The 20,262-nt window shown below is 39.8% G+C and overlaps 1 protein-coding gene across 2 annotated transcripts in view; it reads right to left on the minus strand.

The window, feature by feature from the left end:
- Positions 1-1,342: 1,342 nt before the first annotated feature.
- The window catches only part of LOC114148155 (carbonic anhydrase-related protein 10-like), an 86,857-nt gene continuing 67,937 nt past the window's right edge, over positions 1,343-20,262 (minus strand). Inside the window, exons 4-9 of one of the 2 annotated variants that reach the window (XM_028023189.1) lie at positions 12,432-12,617; positions 9,192-9,287; positions 8,699-8,771; positions 6,424-6,578; positions 4,884-5,058; positions 1,343-2,346 (exon numbers count right to left, since the gene is read on the minus strand). In XM_028023189.1, the coding sequence (XP_027878990.1) occupies positions 2,324-2,346; positions 4,884-5,058; positions 6,424-6,578; positions 8,699-8,771; positions 9,192-9,287; positions 12,432-12,617 (708 nt within the window). In that variant the 3' untranslated portion in view covers positions 1,343-2,323. Of the gene's footprint in view, positions 2,347-4,227; positions 5,059-6,423; positions 6,579-8,698; positions 8,772-9,191; positions 9,288-12,431; positions 12,618-20,262 lie in introns of those variants that run through there. The other variant, XM_028023188.1, reaches the window with a different exon arrangement.

Raw genomic sequence — 20,262 nt, forward strand, 5'->3', positions numbered from 1 at the left:
TGGTGGTAGCAGAGTCCTGCTGAGGGGAAACTGTTCTCATGGGAAGAAGGGTGGAGCTTAGAGGCAAAGGTGGAAGGATAACAACACTAAACATACATCTACACCACATGTGTCAAACACAAGGACCAGGGGCCAAATTCGGCCTTCTGTAGTTTTTTATGTGGCCCTCTAGACTTCAAATTACATCAATTACGTCCCTCTAGTTTTTCACAAATTTGCAAAATTCCCATAAAATCAACAGATCTCCACTTTTTTCTGATTTTAGTGCAAATTTTTCTCAAAATTGATCTAAAACATTGGGTTTAAGTGGCTGCTGCCTTAATCTTATTGATATCAAATTATAGTCTGTAAGTAATAAAAAGTTACATTTAACATTATACAAAATTTCTTACAAATATTTCTAAGTTAGAGCCACAAAATCAATGATTTTCATTGTACAAAACACAAAAACAATCACAAAATCCTGGAGGGATTGATCAGTGATTTTTTTTAATTTTCAAAAACACTTATTGAATGCTGAAACAAACATTCATTCATTCATAGTTTAATAGTTTAATAGCCTTTATCAATACATTCTGACACAACCGGCCCTTTAAGAGCAGTCAGATTTTTGATTTGGTCCAAAATGAAAATGAGTTTGAGTTTGATGCTCCCTGATTCTACACCTACAGATTTTGACTGGTCCAGTCAAAGTCCAGAAGAAATCCAATTAAGAAGTTGTGGCAAGACTTCTGACTAGAAGCTGATGCTGTTTGAATGATGGGAACTAGCATCATGCCATCATTCTGGGTCATCTCAGTCCAAAGGGAGCAACGGCTGTCAGCTGCTTCATTTATAAATTATAGTCTGCCTACAGAAAAGCACAACTTGAATGCAAACCGGATCAAACAAGAACTTTCCTGGTGTGAACACAGCCTAACTCTGGTTTTATATCTGGACTAAGCTGAGTCTAAATGAAGCCAGTGACGTTTGAAGGAATCCCCTTTGGACAGAGGAGACCATAGTGGATGTTTGACTCTAATGTCATGTAGAACACACACACTTCAAACATCGCAGAGGGTCGATGATCTGAGCTGGTTGTCCTGTTACTGGACCAGGAACCCTGCAGTCCTTGAATGGACAGCGAACCTCTCCATAAACCAAAGTAGTCCAGATTTAAAGATGAAGCCATCTGAAGCTCACCTGTAAAAGTACCATAAGTAATGAAGTCATGTTTCATAAAGAGTAGACTGAAATTCCTTTACAGCAGATGAAGAGGTGATGAGTTGGGACAGAAAGCAACCAGGGAGACATTCTTCTGCAACTAAACCACAGAGTGTGTTCATTACTCCACTCACATGGCTCCTATTTTGGCTTCATCTTTATTTAATAAACAGTAACCCATGAATAATGAATAATGTTTTTGTACACGTGAGATTAGACTTGAAAAATCCAACAACAGCTTTACAGTATAGAGATGAGATGATTTTCATTATGAACTCATATGTAAAGCCTCACTGGGTGTGACTTTGTCATAAAGGAGAAAAAGTCATGAAAAAATAAAGAACCACTTATGGGGCAGTTCAGATCCATTAAACACACAACATTCATCAAAGCCTTTAAAACATTATTTTAATCTTGTAAAACCATTTTTTTACACAAGAAACTTTTCAATCACTACATTTCAAAGTCTAAAGCAATTTTTTTTTCCTGTTTTGGTAGAACATAATGTTAACGCAGTGAAATGAAACTGACATTCTCCTTTAAAAGAAGATTTTCCCCTTTTTACTTCATATAATGAGGAGGATATTTTTCATTCCTTCCACACTGCAGCTTTGTTTTCTTTATTGCCAGGCGTACAGACCTTCAGTAGAACTGTAAACTCTTTCAGTGAGCGATGACGGTTCTGATATTTACTCTCTGAAGCCTGGATCGGAGAGAAGGCGCCACACACTCCTGTCTCTACATTACATCCATCTGACAAACAACATTCTTTGTAGCTTTAAAACAACAAATAAGAACATACAGAGTGCAGACATCAGGAGCCTTATGATTTATATTACGTTTTGGCCTGAACGGCATCCCTGCTTTGCCGGCCGTAGTGAGCTGTGTTACATTGTGGATGTGTAGTAGAAGGCCTGCACAGCACTCGGTCTGGAGTTGGGTTAGCTGAGCTTAGCTAATGTTAGTTTAGTAAAGCTGTCTGTGGAGAAGTCCAGTTGTCTTCCATTCACTTCGTCTGCAGTTTTTTCAGCTCAACAGTTTTTCCAGTGAAGCAGACAGGAAGGAGTCCTGCCCTGTCCCCCCCGTGGAGCTGCACCGGTTGGTGCCACCGCTGCAGAGCTTACTTCAGGAGCCACTGATTCACTGCGTAATGGAAACAGCAGAGAAGAATAGAGAAATGAATACAGAGAGAACCTGCAGTTTGGAAGAGAACTGAGAGAGAAGGTTCAAAGATGAAAGCAAAAAAATAAGAAAAGAAAAGAAAGCTGGAAGCAACGTCGGACGTCCGCCCGGCCGCGTGGCGACCACGGCGACGCCACCCAGTCGCCATCATCAATGCTCTCATGCCATTATGTTTAATTTATCATTTTAAAAGTAAAACTAAACTAAAAATGAAAATACAGTTGACCAAATAAAACTAGTCTTTCTATAGGTTGTGTAACCAAATGCTACATCTTTTTAAATAGGTAATTGTTTGTTAAAGATAACTGAAGTTTTCTTACAGGTAAAGTGAGTTAAATCTTATTCCAACTTTATTGTTAAACGGAGTGTGATTGAGACAGAAGCAGAGCGAAAGGTCCAACTATGCACAAAACGCCCCTGCAAGCATACACAAGTCTGATTAACAGCGTTAAGACCTGCCTCTTGGCTCTGATTGGTTGTTTCTGATCAGGAGCAGTGTCTCCAGATGTCAGTAGGACCACAGGGAAGAGGCAATGGAGATAATGATTTTCACAGATTGTCTCATACTATGCCATCAAGACATAGTTTCTGTCTACAAACGTCAATATTACGAAAATGTTGAGAAAACACTAATTTGTAAGTGCTGTATTTTCATTAAATAAACACAATTAAAATCACACGTGACTAAGTTTGCTCACGCGATGAGTCATTAATAAACATGCCATGCCATCAGTCTCCTACAACTTCCTGTCACCTTTTTCGTGGTTTACAACAGTGGAAACATCCGGTGAGGGGTCATGTGACTCATGTGATTGCTAAAATTTTGGTGCGGCCAAAAACCCCCCACCTCAGCCCAGCGCCAAAACCGTTCATCAAAAAGTGAGAACTTTTTCAGTAGTTGTTTCCATTAAGCACATTTCTTTCAAATAGTGCAATTAGACGGTCAGTGGAAATGAAGCTAGAGAAAGTTTAAACAAATAAAAATCACAGTTTTTATAAGCTACTTACTGAATCTTTAGCCAGCTAGCACAAGTCATGTTTTTCTGAACCTCACTTTGTGAACAGACAGGCGGTCATGCTGAGGATCATGGAGTTATCAGAAACACCTCAGTTTGATGAAACTCATTACACTGTCGTTAAAGAGCCGAGCCCAACATCTCCAAACTGGCCCCACACCATCAGCTCCACTGCACCAGACCAAACCCTCCACTCAGTGCAGTCAGACAAGAGCACTTCTCCTGGCAACTGCTGAAACCAGACTCATCCACTGGATTGGCAGGCAAGGCTATGATTCGTCACTCACCAGCCTTGACTGTTAATAAGGTGACGCTGCTTTGAGACTGCAGCTGGCAAGCTAATAGTGCCGTGTCTGTTGAGCAGATCGCTGAATAAAATAAGCAGCTAAATTCTGGATTTTATGTCAGTGTTCTCTGTAAATAGCAAAGTAACCACAAGATAAAATATCATAGCTCTGTTAAATGTAACATTTATTCTAGGCTTTTGCTTAAATCTGTATTCCAGAATCAAAACAACAATAACAACATAACAACATGGCAGGGCAAATAAATAGTTTACTATGGCTAAAACCTTCCTACACAGCAAAAACACAAAATCTTGCCAAGTATTTTTGGTTTAGTTTCTAGTTTAAATATATTTGTACACTTGAAAAACGAGAAAACCAACTTACAGGTAACTTTCCAACAAGATATAAGAGCTTGCTTTAAGTCAACAATTCCCTAATATAGATGAAAAAGTATTAGTTCCACTGGCAGATTTTTTTTTGCACTTACACAAGACATTTTCCCATTTTGTAAAATCTGTCAGAGGAACTAATACTTTCTATCACTATTCTGGAATTCTTGACTTAAAACAAGTTCTTATGTCTTGTTGGAAAGTTACTTGGAAGATAGTTTTCTCGTATTTCAAGTGTTCTAAGACATTAGAGCAAAAATACTCGGTAAGTTTGTGTTTTTGCAGAGTAAGTACAACTCCAGTCCTGTGTGTTCAGTGAAAGTGACTGGCAGGGTGACAGTGTTCGGCTCATTCTACTGCTTTTAGCTCATATGATAGTAAATATACATTTATTTAGGTAGCGATAAAGATGAGCTTTGGTATGAAGATATAAATAGTAATAGTAATAGCCTGATTAATACCGTCAGAGTAACAGAGTTCTGCCAGAACCTTCAGTGTCTCAGTCATTTTTGCTGATCACTCATGTCTGTAGTCTCTGTTAACATTCCACAGTCCAAAGTTTGAACAGTGATTTGCTGTCTTTGACCAAAAGTTTCCTGGTTATTTTTAACTGAGCAAGTGCAACTCAATGGATTTGACAGTCCAGATAGGAGCAACTTAAAAATATCTTCACTTTTGGCATGTAACGGCTCCCCTAATCAGCTCTGAAGAATGAGAAGCGAGAAAAGAACGTGACATTACATATAACATGGAAAATCACTTCCAGCGGAACGGAGCGCTTTTCTCGACAGCAGCGGTCGGGTCACCTCTGTACTGTGGGCGCAGGGCGCGGTTGTTGGGGCAGTCGCGGCCCTGCTTGTTGAAGTTGATGTTGGTTCGGATGCATCGCTGCAGCAGAGGCTGGGCCGGCCGGGTGTTGTCGCTCATGCTCAGGAAGATCTTGTACGGCTCGTTCTGGCTGAGGAGGCGCAGGGAGTGCATCTGCAGGACAAACCCACAGCTCAGCCCGCTTCTGGCCAGGCTACAGAGGGAAGCACTCTAACATGTAGAAAATGTGCTACGCAATGTGAACCACACCGAATTAAATATTATTATAATGATAATTAATAATTATTATAAAATTACTACTTTCTTAGCAACGCAGAGCAGAAATTACAACAAACGTCCAGAGAAACTTCTGTTACTTTATCTAGAGAAACTACTCTTTACCTTACATCAACATTTAGCATTAAAGTTTTAATATCGGAGCAAGACCTAGAGAAACTCCTGTTAGTTAGAAAATAAACTAGAACAAACTTAGAAACAACATCTAGTTTGATCAGAACAAGAATCCAGAGAAATCCCTACTGGTTTATAAATTATGGATTACTATTATGTACCGTAGTTTTATACTTTTACTTTTCTTTTGCTCATCCAGAGAAACTCCTATTAGTTTATAAATTGTGGAGTACTTTTTGCTTTTCTGTTTGTATTTCCTTCTAATTCATGTAAAGCACTTTGACCTGCTGAAAATCCATCCACCCATCTTCTGTACACCCTTGTCCCTAGTGGGGTCAGGAGGGGTGCTGGTGCCCATCTCCAGCTAATGTTGCTGAAAATGTGCTATATAAATAAAATGACCTTACTTTACCTTACATGCACGGCAAAAAGCCACGATAAATCACAGTAATGATGAAAATGTAAACATGTTGATAATAACAGTAAGAATAATAGTTTTAATTATACTTTTGTTTAATGTTGACGTCAGGCTGGTCATAGCGCAAATAAATGGTAAAACGAACAACAAGCACAAAGTTCCTCAGCAAAAGACGGAGAGTCAGTTGCACAGGCGACATCTTTCTCCCAGTGCTGAGTCCAGTGAGAGGCTGCAGTGTGTGGGTGCGTGTGTGTGTGTGTGTGAGCTGTTTTCCTCAAGATAAGTGCTATTCAGGACTGGAACACCATAACACCCAGTCCCTGCCTGAGGCAACAGGAAAAGGCTTTCCAGGCCTGGAGCAACTACTTCACAATGGCACGGAGATTTATAGAGCTGTCATGAAACCTGTATGCAGATTATGATTTTTATATCAACTAATAAATCAAGGCAGAGAGTTTTCTTTGAATCAAGTGGTAAAAAGCAGGTTCCACTCATCACTTCAGCTGGTTCTGAGAACCAGTTTGATCTATTCTGCAGTTACAGAACTTTATCTGTTCTTAGGGAATAAAGATGTTTTCCTTTCATTTTTTTAAGACGCTAACTTGTAATTCAGACATGTTGGAGCTCCTGCCAGCACCGATAACTAGAAATGATGTTCCTGCTAGAATACTTGTGGCCTGGTGTTACGTATTCACCCCACTTTTAACTACCTGCATCTGTGTCACATAAACTGGCTTGTTGATGAGGATCCATGTGGAGGTCTCGTAGCAGGGAGGGATGGTGATGGAGCCCTCATAGGTGATGTAGCGGATGGTGTCAGGGTAAAGGTCAGCTATGTTCAGGCCCATTAGTAGGAATGCATCATCTGAAGAAAGGGGAGACAGCAAGAAAGCTCGGTGTGAGAACATGTTCTGTTGAAGCTCCTTCCTGACGCGCTGATAGCAGGGAGAAAACAATGACATGTCTGTGGATGTGACTCTGACCAGCTTTAATTATCAGTCATATGAGGCCTTATTAAAAATACATTCCTGTGGCTTTAATGGTATTGCATGTGGCAGAGCAATTCAGAATAGTGAATGCATGTGAATTGAAGAGAAAATGCCAATTTTGATTAAGCTGTTTTGCATTCAGATCTCAAGTCAGTACTTTGTTTATTGCTGCTCTGTGAGCTCAGAAGCTGCAGCTCAAAGGCGGAGCTACGTCCACCCGGGCATGTTGTACAGCTGAATGGTTGCCATGGAGATTAAAGGATTTCTGAAACATGCATGAAAGAATCAGAGCAACTTCCAGGTATGTTTTTTGATGAGGGAATAACATAATAAAATGATGCAAAAAGTCAATTTTACAACAATGGCTTTGTTTAGGTCAGATATTGGCATAAATAAGTGATGGTGATTCTGAGCTTTGGACCTCTACAGCTCATCCAGGGCTACTGTCCGTCTCTTCTGCTTCTCTGATTAAAGCGCCGATGGATGTCCAGGGCCTGGTAGGCCAGCAGGTGTCCAGATGAAGGACTGATCAGAGTTCTGGCAGATGTTTTAGAACCTAACCCTGCTTTAAAATCTCCACTGCTTCCTCCCCGACCCGTCTGCCAAAACAAGCAGCATTTCCACGATCCTGGATGTTTTCTAATGCTCAGCAACAAACCTCTGAGGAATTCACAGAACATCTGCTTTTATGCGTAGGTTAAAAGACACACAGTCTGTTCACTAATGAATGACATTTTGGGGGCAGTTGGGTGCAATAAATGTTATTTATATGTATTAGTTTAAAGGAAGTTGAAATCAAATTACGCCACCATTTTCAAACTTCTATTTGCACGACTTCTTGTTTGGGCTATTAAATGAAAGCCTGACAACACGCACTTGTTTGTTGTTGCAATGCGACAAAATGTGACAAACCTAGGAATACTTGATGGCACCGTTTTATTTAAAGATATTTTATTCCAAACGAAAGCTTTGAGACAGATGGATTATTGCCATTTTCATTAATCTATGTTGATAATCATAAGCAAAAAGCATCTCTTGCTTATAAAAATAGGAAAACATAAATACATGCTCGACGAGGCCAATTTAATGGGTACTGATTATAAAGCTAAAATAAATTCTTTACTTGTCAAGAACAAAATCTTTGATCTCACACAAATCTGGCGCGTTCTGCTGCCGCTTCAGTCAGTGAGTCATCTTTGCGTTCCGGGTATTTTTATGACACGGTCCCACCTCAGGCTGAAATTAACATCCATCACTCTGTTTATATGATTAAACATCACATTTGAAATTCTGCCACATTCAATGTAATTCAACAGCAGTTGGAAATTCTTATTAGTCTCCACAGTTACTGAGGAGCAGTTCTCTTCTTCATGCACCCTTCAGTGGAACATCTGCCTCCATCTCAGACTAACACAAAACGTTTCTGTCTTCTTTCTGTAGTGTTTATTTGAATGGAGAAGAGCTTAATACAAGCAAATACAGAACAGAAAACCATTCATAGCTTTAGCTAATTTGCAACGCACGTCCCCAGAGGAGCCATTGACAATATTAAATAGTTTAAAAGACAGTAAAAACAACACAGCAGGATAATATATATGTACATAAAATAAATTCTAAAATTAATATAAAACAAACCACAACACTCCAGGTTTGATGAGAGAATGACACTATAGCATGATGTAAAGCTAAAGAAAATGTGATTTTAACTAGTACTTCACCTTAAATGAATAAAATTATGATTTTAAAACTGAATCTTGTATTTCATCTGGTTGTCTTTTATATTAACATGTGTTAACGGATCTGAAACACTGAAGTGTGGATGTAAAGTAAAAAAAATGGTAAAGCACTAAAGTAACTGGTGTTTTGCTCATGAAGAAAAGATCAATCCAGACAAAAACCCACAGAGCATGGCATGTTTTCAATAGAGCGTGTTTAGATTTGGTTCAGACCAGCAATCAGAAAGTTCTGTTCAGTTTGTCTGTTCACTTTATCTTACGTTTGTAGTTGATTCTGGTTATGGTGTCTCTGTTGAGCATACGGTTGAGGAAGGCGTTGGAGTTTTCTGAGAGCTGAAATGGGAGAAATAAATATCAAATTTTAACAAAAAACTAAACTGCAACACAAACAAAAGTCTTTTGGTTTTTTTTTGCTGCAATTGTTATAATCCATTATTCAGAAATTGCACTTTGCTTTTAACATGTTAGTCAAAGAACTGAGAAGAGGCTGATTTCTGCAGATCTCTTTGTGATCAACCTTCACAGTAACTTAATCTTGCACACTTAGGATGTCACTATTTACAGTCGTGCTAGTCTGCGGTGGTTATATTTTTTGCTCCCACACTATTTTAACTATAAGGCACTACATGGTATTCAATGATTCACTGTCATGCTTGATTCTTATTTTTCTGATCATGTACACATGGTCAGGCTATTTTAGTGCAGGAATCCAGTCCTCTGAAAGCTGTGCTGGCTTTCAAAGGACAATCAAACCTTAATGAAGATGGAGACCACAGCGATGCCGTGAGGGCTCCTAGCCGCTTCGCTGTAGTTAGCATACAGATCTTGATTATAGTGGATCAGTTGGACCTGTGAGGGACAAACAAAGAGGAGAAGAGCTACAGTATATGATTTAAACACAGGCACTGGAAGCAGAACTAAGACTGAATGTTTTCAGGATGTCTTCTTTTCCACTTTGTTAAGCAAACTAGAAATGCCTCACATCACCATTAAATAATCAGTTTACAGCTTTTTAAATAAGTGTGATTGAGCACTGTTATTGAATGGGTCAGCCTAGAAGGGAAATTCTCTTTCCAAACTGGTTTCTCCATGATGCCGGCTGGACATGTGGGACATGCAGGGACCTACAGTCGTTTAATTGGTTAAGATGTGATAATGTGACTTTCCAAGGCATATTTAAACACACTACAAGCGTACCCATGCTGGTTACACCTATTGATCTGATCACTGACTGGAGGCCTGTTGCTGAGCTGAGCTGCATGATCTGCATCATGTTCAGCAACTAGCCAGAGTTAAAAGGCAACAGTTTGCTTTTTCCTAACAAGCCGTGTAAGTTGTGTAGTGCTGCTGCTGCTGCATGCAGATAAAGTTGGGTAAATGATTAGTTCATCCATGCCAGTTTATCAAATTTATTGAGTTAACAAGAATACTGATGTTGTTGCTGCCTGTTTTGCATCCCTTGCTAGTGGGTTAATGGCAGGAATAAACCCAGTCCTTTTCCATTTTTGTACAGAAGTTGTGCTCACTGCAGCTTTCCATATATTTAAAGCAGAGCTTTATTGGCACAATAGAAAGAGCAAAGTCAGAGAGTAGACATTAGAGCAGCATATTGAACATGTTGAACAAAACATGAGCATTAACAAAACCTAAAATGATTCCACATGGCAGACTGGGGTGATGCTGTTGGCCTTTCCTCTTCCTCTGGGCCCATAACGGCCTGAGTTGATATGTTTTTATTAGATTACTGCTGCCTGGCTTTTTTGCACTGGCAATGGTTCATATGTGCAACAAAATAAGAACAAGCCACCTGAATAGGATGAATTTTTAAATTAATATTTCTACCTCTAATATATTGTCAAATGTATCTGCTGGTCTCCTTTCATGTACGTATTAACTTAAAGGAATCTCACAACTAATCCATTTGGTTTGGTATAATGTGGGGCCTCCTTCTGCAGCTATAACAACCTCAACTATTCTGGGAAGGAAGGCGTTCTGTAAGGCAAACGAGTGTGTTGTCCAAAACTTGGGCTGAAGCTTTACACTTTTCCTCAGTCACTTCGGTGTGTTTCTCAGAACAGAACTGAAACTTTCAAAGCGACTTGTTCCGTCTTCAGATCAATGTGTCACTTGTTCACATCAAAGAAGCAGTTTCTGTTCCTCTGAGCAGGTCGCAAATGCTTCTGTATATCATACAGGTTACTACGCGCAATTCTCTGCTTCTGCCTACATTTTCAATTGCTTTTGTCATATCGATCAACATGTATTATACAGGTCTCTGCTGAATAGTCTAGACCTCCACAATATTTAAGCATAATTTCATTGTATAATGTTTGCAAAATGCTTGCAGAAGGTGTCATAATATTATGTCAATCATATTTTTATATATTTCCATTAGATGCTGTTTTTCTAAATCTGTCCTGAACTGATAAATTGCTTCCAGGTGGATCCTGAGTTTCTCCAGCGTTCTGAAATGTGTGAAGTGTTAGATCCACCAACGATCAGCCAGTTTTCTGAAGGTGCATCTCAGGAACCATCAGTTGGTAAGCATATGGTACATAAAGCCAGAGCACAACATGATGTTACATTTCTGACAATAGAAGGACAAAGATTTGGACGAGTCAGAGAGAAGAAGAGGAGGAAGAGGAGGAAGAGGAGAGAGGTGGAGGATTTAGGAGGCAGAACAGAAAAAGAAGGACAGAAAAACTGAACTGTGATTACTACAGCGCTGCATGTACAGTCTTGTCCTGTGTTTCCAGTTCTCACCAATTTAAAAGTAAAAACCTAAATGTGAATCTTGTCCAGCCTCTTGCCATTTATCTCCCACAACTACAACTTACAATACTTGTCATCCAAACTCTAGTTTACAACAGAGCATCCCTCTTACGACGGTCTCATCCAAACACAACGAAACAGGGACTTGACATTCTGAGGCACTAACATGTTCACTGATACAAATATTTCATTTTGTGGAATGGCCTCAGGATTCTGAGAAAGAAACGTGGTTTTGCAGGTAATCCATGCTGTTATGCACAAATAGTTTTGAGAAATGCACTTGCTGTTTCGCGAATGTCGTAAATGATTCGAGAAATGCACCAATGTGAGAGAGAAACTCTGGGGCTGAGAGCAGCTCTGATTAATCCACTGGGTTGACAAACAGAGACATCAGTCATCATCCCACAGAACATGTCTCTGCAGCTGTAGAGTCCAGTGGCGGCGTACTTCACACCCCAGCATTACATTGAACTTAGTGCTCAGTCAAGAAAACCCATTCCAAAAACGTCTCTGCTCACAGCTCTTGAATTAATCTGAAGTTTGGAGGTCTGCAGCGACTGACTGCAGAACGTCTGGGACTTCTGTACACTACGTGCCTCAGCATATCTGTAGTGGAAGGCTAAGTAAAAGTTGGCTCATCATTCTGTTCTTATATCCTACTGCTGTAATGTGAGTTCTTGTTATTCAGTTGTTTCTACTTTGCCTTAATCCCACTAACAGCTGTGCAATATTACAGTTTTTCTCAGTCACTTCGGTGCATTTCTCGAATCATTTCTGACATTTGCGAACAATAAGTGCAATTCTCAAAACAATTTGTACAAAACAGCCTGGATTACCTGCAACACCCAGTTTTACAGATAAATATTTGTAACACTGAACATGTCAGAGCTTCAGACCGACAAATCCTCGTTTCATTGTGCTTGGATAAGACCGTCAGATTAGTCATGTTGTCTATACAGCAGGGTGCTTTGAGGGATACTTTGATGTAAATTATGCCTAAAGCTTTGGTGACAGGTACTGTAAGTTGCAGCCGTGGGAGACCAACGACAAGAGGCTGGACAAGGCTCACATTTATGCTTTTACTGTTTTTGTCGATAGAAATGGTCTTTGTGATACAAAAGCAGAGCACAAAGAAAAAAAGAGCATAGTATTGAACACTTGAACATTTTTTTCCATGCCTTTTCCCCTGTGAGTGTTCATTGCTCAGGTTTTACATCTCACCTCTCCAGGAAATCCTTGTCCGTTCAGGAGATGCTCAGAACCAAGAGCGTCTTCACTCCCAAAGTGAAGGCGGACCTCCTCCAGTCGGTAGCTGTAACCCAGGGGGCCCCCAGAGATGTTCACCAGATGTGTTTTGTCCGGCCGCAGCGACACATGCTTTCCTGTGTTGTACATGGTGCCATACATCTATGAGAAAACAAAAACATGGGGATTGGATTATATTAGATCATAGTCACCTGAAAATTGTCCATGTTTCAAATTCCTTTTCTTCATGACAGGTGAAGTTAAATACCTGTCATGATACAAAAGGCGTAAACATAATATTCAGCGTGGGTTTTGTTCCCACTACCATTCATCCACTCTGCTCCACTCAGAAGTTTTTGTGTTTCCACAGTGTACATATCAAATATGACTTAAAATAAATTTGACTTTTTAATTTAACATCTTGAAATTGGGCCTCCGTCTCTTTAAAAACCTCTGCTTTCTGACACTCTGCCTTTAGGAAGTCATCACAACATGGCTCCTCTATTAACCCTTTTACAAAGTTTCTACCAACGTTGCACTGAGAAATAGCTGCTATAATGAGCTCAGCAGATTCTCAGTTCCACCAGGCGTTTGCTATTTGCTGCTGGCTAGTCTGAAGGAACTGAAAGGCTGCCATGACATTTGAAAGAAATGTCCAAGTTTGTTTTTTTTTCTAGAAAATTTTGGACTTTTCAAGTTTTTTTTTCCTCTCAAATGTCTGAGATTAATATAAAAAATTTCTGAGTTTTTTGAGAAATTTACTCTTCATTTTTGTTTTATATCTGCGGTGACTCTAATACGCCCTCGTGGAAAACTCTGTCTCTGTCAGTAAAATGTTTTTGTTCAGCTAAGCTAAAAGTGTGAAGCTTGTTTGTGTTGTACATATTCTGATCTGACTGCAGCTGAGACTGAATGATCTGCAATGCTAACTGGAAAATCATCAACGGAAGATTGGAACGAGGCTGTAAATGGGAAAATGTTTAATTCTTTCATTTAATCTAGTTTTGACACAGTTCTAAGGCCTCAGTTAATCACTCAGACATAATCCTTTGAGTACTTTGGGTAACAGCCCATTCATAATTCCTGATAGAATCATAAAATATAAAGGAGCTGCAGTCATACAAACTCCACTTTGATTCCCTTATGATCACCGTCCGCAAATGACTGGAAACAGCAGATGTGGCCGCTATGGGAACAGGAGATGACATCGTGTTAACTGCTGGATTTCTGTATGACTTTGGAGTAAAGAGAGGATCTCTGTCAGTATGTCTTCAATAAACGACTAACAGACAAATCTAAATTTACAATGCATGAAAAATGAATCATTCTGAACACATGCAGAGCTGCGTGTCGTCACTCATAACACCCGTGGCGACACATGAACCATTAGCGTCCTCCGTCTGGCTGCCAGCCTTGTTCATCTCACATACTGCATGACGGCGCAGCATTTACGCATTCTCTACTGCTGTGTGTCGAAAATAAAAGAGGAGCAAGCACACTGCTTCTGTTTAATTGTAACATGCCACTGCTGGGGCAATATGAAATTAAACAATTACTCACCAGCCTGGAATCTATGCACAGCATAATCCGGAAAGAAAGCTTGCTGTTATAATGAATGAGGCCAAGGATTTAGATTCTAAAAATGTCTGTGATTATCAGAGCTCTACACCTGTCAACAGGGCTAGAAAGCAGCGAAAACAGCGAAGGAAGATTGAATTTCTGGTTTACCGTCCTAAATGTAACTTTCTGTCTGATGAGAGATGTGAGATAGTATGTGAGATGTCTGATTTTCAACTGTTTCATTCTTAAATGAAGAAATTTTGACAACATTTTTAGTTAAATGAAAAAATGAGTTTATGTGTTGTTGAAGCTGTAGTTTATTTTGCCTCATTTTATTTATCTGCGGCAGACTGAAAGATGTTAGCATGTAGCATTCCTCAAACTGATGCTGAAGGATGTGATGAATGACAAAGCAACCAGAATTTGTAGAGCAAATAAGCACAACATTTTTTTTCCCTATAATGAAAAGATTTTCTTTTCTTCTTCAAATATTTTAAATCAGTTAAATATTTACACAGGCTGTCATGTAGGTTTGGAGTTTTGTCATTTTAAACCACCTTTTGTGTTTACTTGTGTTGTGTTTGACTAAGATTTTAATTGATTTGATGTTCTGAAACACAGAAGTGTGACAATCATGGACAAAATAGGAAATCAGGAGGGCAAACACTTTTTTACACCTCAGTGTTTACAGAGGAAGTTTGTAATTCAGGAATGTGAGCAGTTTGGCCCCGGGGCCACAAGTGGTCTCCAGGCTATTTTTGTGCACCAGCACAAATTGATGCAGATGGATGATTTTTATTTCTCCCTAAGCTAATATAATTAAAATGTTCTAACAGTTGCAACAGCAATTTATTTTGCTTTCTCATAAATTTTATATTAAACAGCCCAACTGTCTGGTGACTTCCATTAAAAGCAGATTTTAGTTCACCCAAATATCTATATCTATCTATATCTCTTGCTATAACCCCTTATAGTCCATACATACATAGTCTTGTACATCTGTAAATAAATATTTATATCTCGTAGAGCACTTCTGGATAGATGCAAACTACATCTCGTTGCTTGTACTTGTGACAGTGAAATGACAATAAAGTTGAATTCTATTCTATTCTAAATAATTCTTGATGATTTGGGCCCATGTGACAAAATGTTTGGCCACCACCAACAATAGGAAGGTTAAAATGTATTCTAAAAAGTCAAGGAAGCAAGATATGGGACTGATGTGTTGTTTCCTCTTAGCTGCAGAACTTTGACCAAGCTGAAGCTTCCCAGTGGATTTTGTTTTGGACGGCCAGGGAGGGCTACACTTGATTCATGTTTTAGTTCTAAACTGAACTCAGATAATTCAGTTCAGTTCATCCGTTCATTTTCTACAACTGCTTCCAGGGTTTCATGTGTGGGTTTGTGCTCGTCTTTTGCCATCATTGGATGACGGGTGCTCCATACCCTGGACAAAGACACCAGTCCATCACAAGGAAACACAAAGACATACAGAAGAAACAAGAATACACACACACACACACACACACACTCACCAAGAGAGAATCCACACAAACAGGACTCCAGGACAGCCCAGTGCATCAGCATCAAGGCTGCAGTTCTACCCGCCTTTCCACTTGAACTCAGTCCTGTCATGTTCCGTGTTTTTCTGTGTGTTTATTTTGAGTTTCCTGTGTATCTGTGTCTCCGTGTTGTCCTGTCCTCCCTTTGATTACTCCCAGGTGTTTCTCATTCCCTGATCACCCTCCTGTGTATTTAGTGCCACCTGTGTGTCTGTGTCTTTGTCGGGTCCTCGTCTAATGTGCGTTCAGTCCTTCGTGTGTCCAGCCATAAACCAGTTGCTACCGGCGTTGAGCCCTGGCTTCCGCTCAGTCGTGCTGCCCGTGTTTTTGGACTGTTTTGGATTTTTGTTAATTAAATCACCATTATTCATCTAACCTGGTTCCATCTGCGTCTGCCTCACCACCTCTCTCCACCGCAATTCATGACAAGTCCAGTTCTATTCAAATTCCACCCCAAGTTTGTCTCATTTATCTGAGAAACAAATCAGCAGAATCTGATGCAGATGTTGACATACTGAGGATGGCACAGCATGCTGTCCCTCATATTTAAAACTCTCAGTGCATTTGGACGAACTGGCTGCATCAGAATGATGACAGAGTTCAGTGCCAACTCCAGCGTCGCTTTTATTCTGCAGCGACTGAAAGAACTCGCTGCTTGAGATCCTGGCACATCAAGTTGTATGATGTTAGAGAACAAAGTGTTCATAGCGGCATGTTTATTATACAACTATGAATTCAGAATAGAAAATAGAAATGCTGTCAACTCCATAACTCCCCCTAGTGTTTTGAATAAAATAACATAAGGCTACAATGATTTGGATGGTCCTGATAGCTTCCATAATTACTGGCAGAACAAGGAGATCCCAGATGTTTTCTAAGAAACAATGGAGGAGACTCCACAACGACCTTTTTAAATAATGAAACACTTCCGTTCACAAAGCTCTGCTGACAAAGTCGACACAGAGAGTGAGAAAAAGAGAAGAATGCAAGTGATTCTGAGTTGTTTTTTTTAGCACTATTATGCCTTCGCTGTGGCAAACTGCAGCTGCTGTCATTTCTAAAAGTTCGACAAACGAAAAAAACTGGACTTATTGCCTCTTGTTTGTAAAACATTGTTTTAAAATACGGCTCCTATCATGGCAATAATGAAAAATTAAATCATCCACTATAAAAGAGAACAGTTGTGATATCAACATACTGTATATTGCTGATATCACAAAATCAGTAATATTATCTGCTTTAACTTAAGCCTTCAGGAAGTCATCACAACATGGCTCCTCTTTTAAACTTTTAACAACGTTTTTCCCAAAGTTTCACTAAGTATCAGCTCCTATAATGAGCTCAGCAGATCCACAGTTCCACCAGGTGTTTGCTAATTGCTGACAGCTAGTCTGAAGGAGCTGATTGGGGCAGACATGGAGGTGGAAACTGCAGCTCTAAGGAGAAGCTTCATCTTGAAGGCAGAGAGCTAGGTCTACCCAGGGATTTTGCACAGCTGAATGGTTCCCATGGAGATTAAAGGATTTCTCAAACTTTACATAATACTGCCCCTTTAAACAGAAATGGATTCAAGAGATTCCAAATCTAGAAATAGGCTAGCGCATTCTCAAGGAAAAGGAGTAACGTCATTGGTGACTAAATATGAAATAGGATGTGAACTTCTGATCCAGTTCTGGTTGTGACACAAAATTCATTAGAGAAGTTTTATTGAACTTCTTACTTCTTGTAGCAGCTCATCAGTCGCCACGGAAGCTAATGGAGGTCACAGAGAGGTCAGGATGGAGTAAGGAACCACTGGTGGCGGTGTGACAACCAGAATGTTCAGACATGTGTTTGGAGTCGGTCTAAGGCGGAATTAATACAATCGAGTCTTGGGCCACACCGTCTGCCCACACAGCTCATGAACAGAGTAAATTTGTTTGCATGCCCCTCAACATTTGGGCTTGTAAATATTTCCAGCTGGTTCTCAGATCGCTCTGACTGTTTTTGTCCACAAGGTCCTGCAGGCCTGGAAGCAGATTTCTTCCTCCATAGAGCCAGCAAGCAGTGTGATTATTTTTCTCACTTCTGGCAGAGCTGAAAATTACAGCCTCTCCTGGTTAAACAGAACTTTGAACTTGCTTTTTACAAACAGAAAGTGTGCGTACGGATGTTGATATGGAGCTAAAGACTGAGATGCCATCACTTGTAGTCAGGGGAACAGATTTATTTTTATGCCAGCTATAAACTGGGGTTGCACATGTTTGATGGTTGAGCCTGAGTTTTGATTTAAAACAAATCTTGACTACTTATTGCCCTTTGAGTACTTCAGGGACTCGACATATTTTGAGACCCAGTCATGCAATTTTCTATTTTTACTCTCCAAAATAAACAACCTGAGTTCAGCAGAGCAGCATTATATAGCTCAACCCAAACATTGCTCTGATCAGTAATATCTGAGATGAATTACATATATTCAGATTATAATTAGGCTGTGATTAATTAGTCGTTAAGAGAATTTTAAAAGATTTAGACCAACGGTGTCCAAACTGTAGCCTGGGGTCTCTTTGTGGCCCTTGGACTGGTTTTGTGCGGCCCCACCAACTGCAATTTAAGGATCATCCAAATCTGACCCGTCCAGCTCAGGTGGTCGATTCAGATTGATACTTTTTTATTTGTAATCAGGGTAAAATGAATACTGACATAATTTTTTTCAGATGGAAAAAGTTAAGTACGACACAAAGTATTCACCGTTTTATAACCAAGCCTTTAAAACAAGCAGAACTGCATCTACCCTGAGACTTTTAATGGAAAGCTGACCTTTCTGCTCCCAATAAGCTTTTATCTAATTCATTAAGCCTGGATAAATATAGCCAGTGTTTTGGAAGAAAGTGATAAAAATGCTGTTCTTATGCTGTGAATTCATTTAATAAACTGAACCCCAGAATGGAAAAACTAGATGCTTTTTTTAAATACAGATATTAAAAGAAAATATCTGTATTAAGAACATGCAAAATTCTTTTTAAGTTTTTGATCTACGTTGAGTAACACACCTTTCCTAGAAAATAAGAAATAAAAAATAAAAAGAGTCATTTATTTGCTTGATCTTGTTTTTTGGTATTTTTTTAAAGGATTCTTGACTCAACAATTTTGGTCTTTGTGACAAAAACGTTGGACATCCATGGTTTAACAGAGTTTGAAGTTGATATGAACTTTGAATCTTATCTCTTCAATTTTGAGTCTTTCTTGTGTTAGTTGATGTTCTGTTTGCTGGTTGCTTAGTCTAATGTCTGCTGCGTTTCTCTTCAGTCATGAACTTCTATTGCAGATGGTCTTCAACTCCAGTCTAACTTTCAGATGTAATTCTCCACAGTCCTGTTAATATCCTAATGAGTTGACTCAGCTGTTAACAGAACCACAAGCCCATCAGATAAGCTTGTTTTCAATAGTCACTGTATTATTTGTGTGCTTCATACAAAGACAGAACCTCACCAACAAACAATCCCAAATCTAAGAGAAAAATAAAAAAGTGGGTGAAATCAGGCTAAAATACTGAAATATGCAAACTATTTGAAACTATTAGACAATTTCACCACCACTGAGCTAAACCATTGATTGACATAAAAAAATAGAATGAGGAATGGCTGAGAGAGAGCTTCAGCACTGCTCAACAACTCTGAGGGAAATGAAATGCTAATATTTAAAAGGAGAAGTGAGTGGTCCCACCTGCGGTCAGGCTGTAATAGGCCGCTGCATAATGCATGTAATCCAATGAGGACACAGTAAGGGCCGGGGTTTTTAATTTAAGTCCTCCGTCAGTATCTATTAGAGACATACTCTCTGACTATCCGTCTGCTGACACGGTGGGCCTAATTATCACAGCAGAGGACGGGGAGCAGAAAGCTTTGCTTGGCTTGCTGTTTCACAGCGCTGTGCTGCTGGCGCTTCGTAATATCCAACTACTCTTCCCTCCAAGGATTCCTGCAACACACACGATGAAACGACAACACTGCAGGTTTGAACGTCTTCCCAAGGCTAATCCACACTTCAAATAAATGTTTACTCAGTTGAATCTCTTGTAGTCTGTTATGAGCTTCAAAATATGATTATGTTCGACTACCCCAGCAGCCCTCGTTGCCGTCCTGCGACAACGAACTCGTTCATTTTTGAAGAAGTTATTTTTGAAGCAATGTGCTGATTTGGAAACCCCATTTGCTGAGGTTCCAAAGTGCTGGAAATTCTCTCTGGAAGCCATTCTTACAGCGTCAACATCACCGCAGCAGAAGGTTGGAAGCTCACATGCTACGACCGCGTGCTAATCATTAACATTCCACTTCGGGGAAGTTCTGTTTCTGCAGTAAACTAGCAAGCCCAGGTTCAGGTGCAGAATAAAACTCTGCCTCAACCTCAGTCAGTGAATTTTTGCCAAATCACAGTTCTGTGGTTGGTCTCTGACTTTATTACATATTTAAATGGTAGAATATGGAAGGGAGAAAAAGTGGAGGAAAACAATTGAGAGATTCGGGATGCATTCACACCAGCCCTGTTTAATCCGCTTTATTGGAACTTGGATCGTTTGCTGGTTCGGTACGTTTAGGGAGGTGAGAACGTGAAATGGCACAGGGCATTCTGGGTAAACACAACCGAAACGAACCCGTGAGCCTAGTGCTAGCAGGAGAAATGACTCGTGGTTTTGAGCCAAAGAC

The sequence above is a fragment of the Xiphophorus couchianus genome, chromosome 7 (genome assembly GCF_001444195.1).
Source record: "Xiphophorus couchianus chromosome 7, X_couchianus-1.0, whole genome shotgun sequence".
Taxonomy (NCBI): domain Eukaryota; kingdom Metazoa; phylum Chordata; class Actinopteri; order Cyprinodontiformes; family Poeciliidae; genus Xiphophorus; species Xiphophorus couchianus.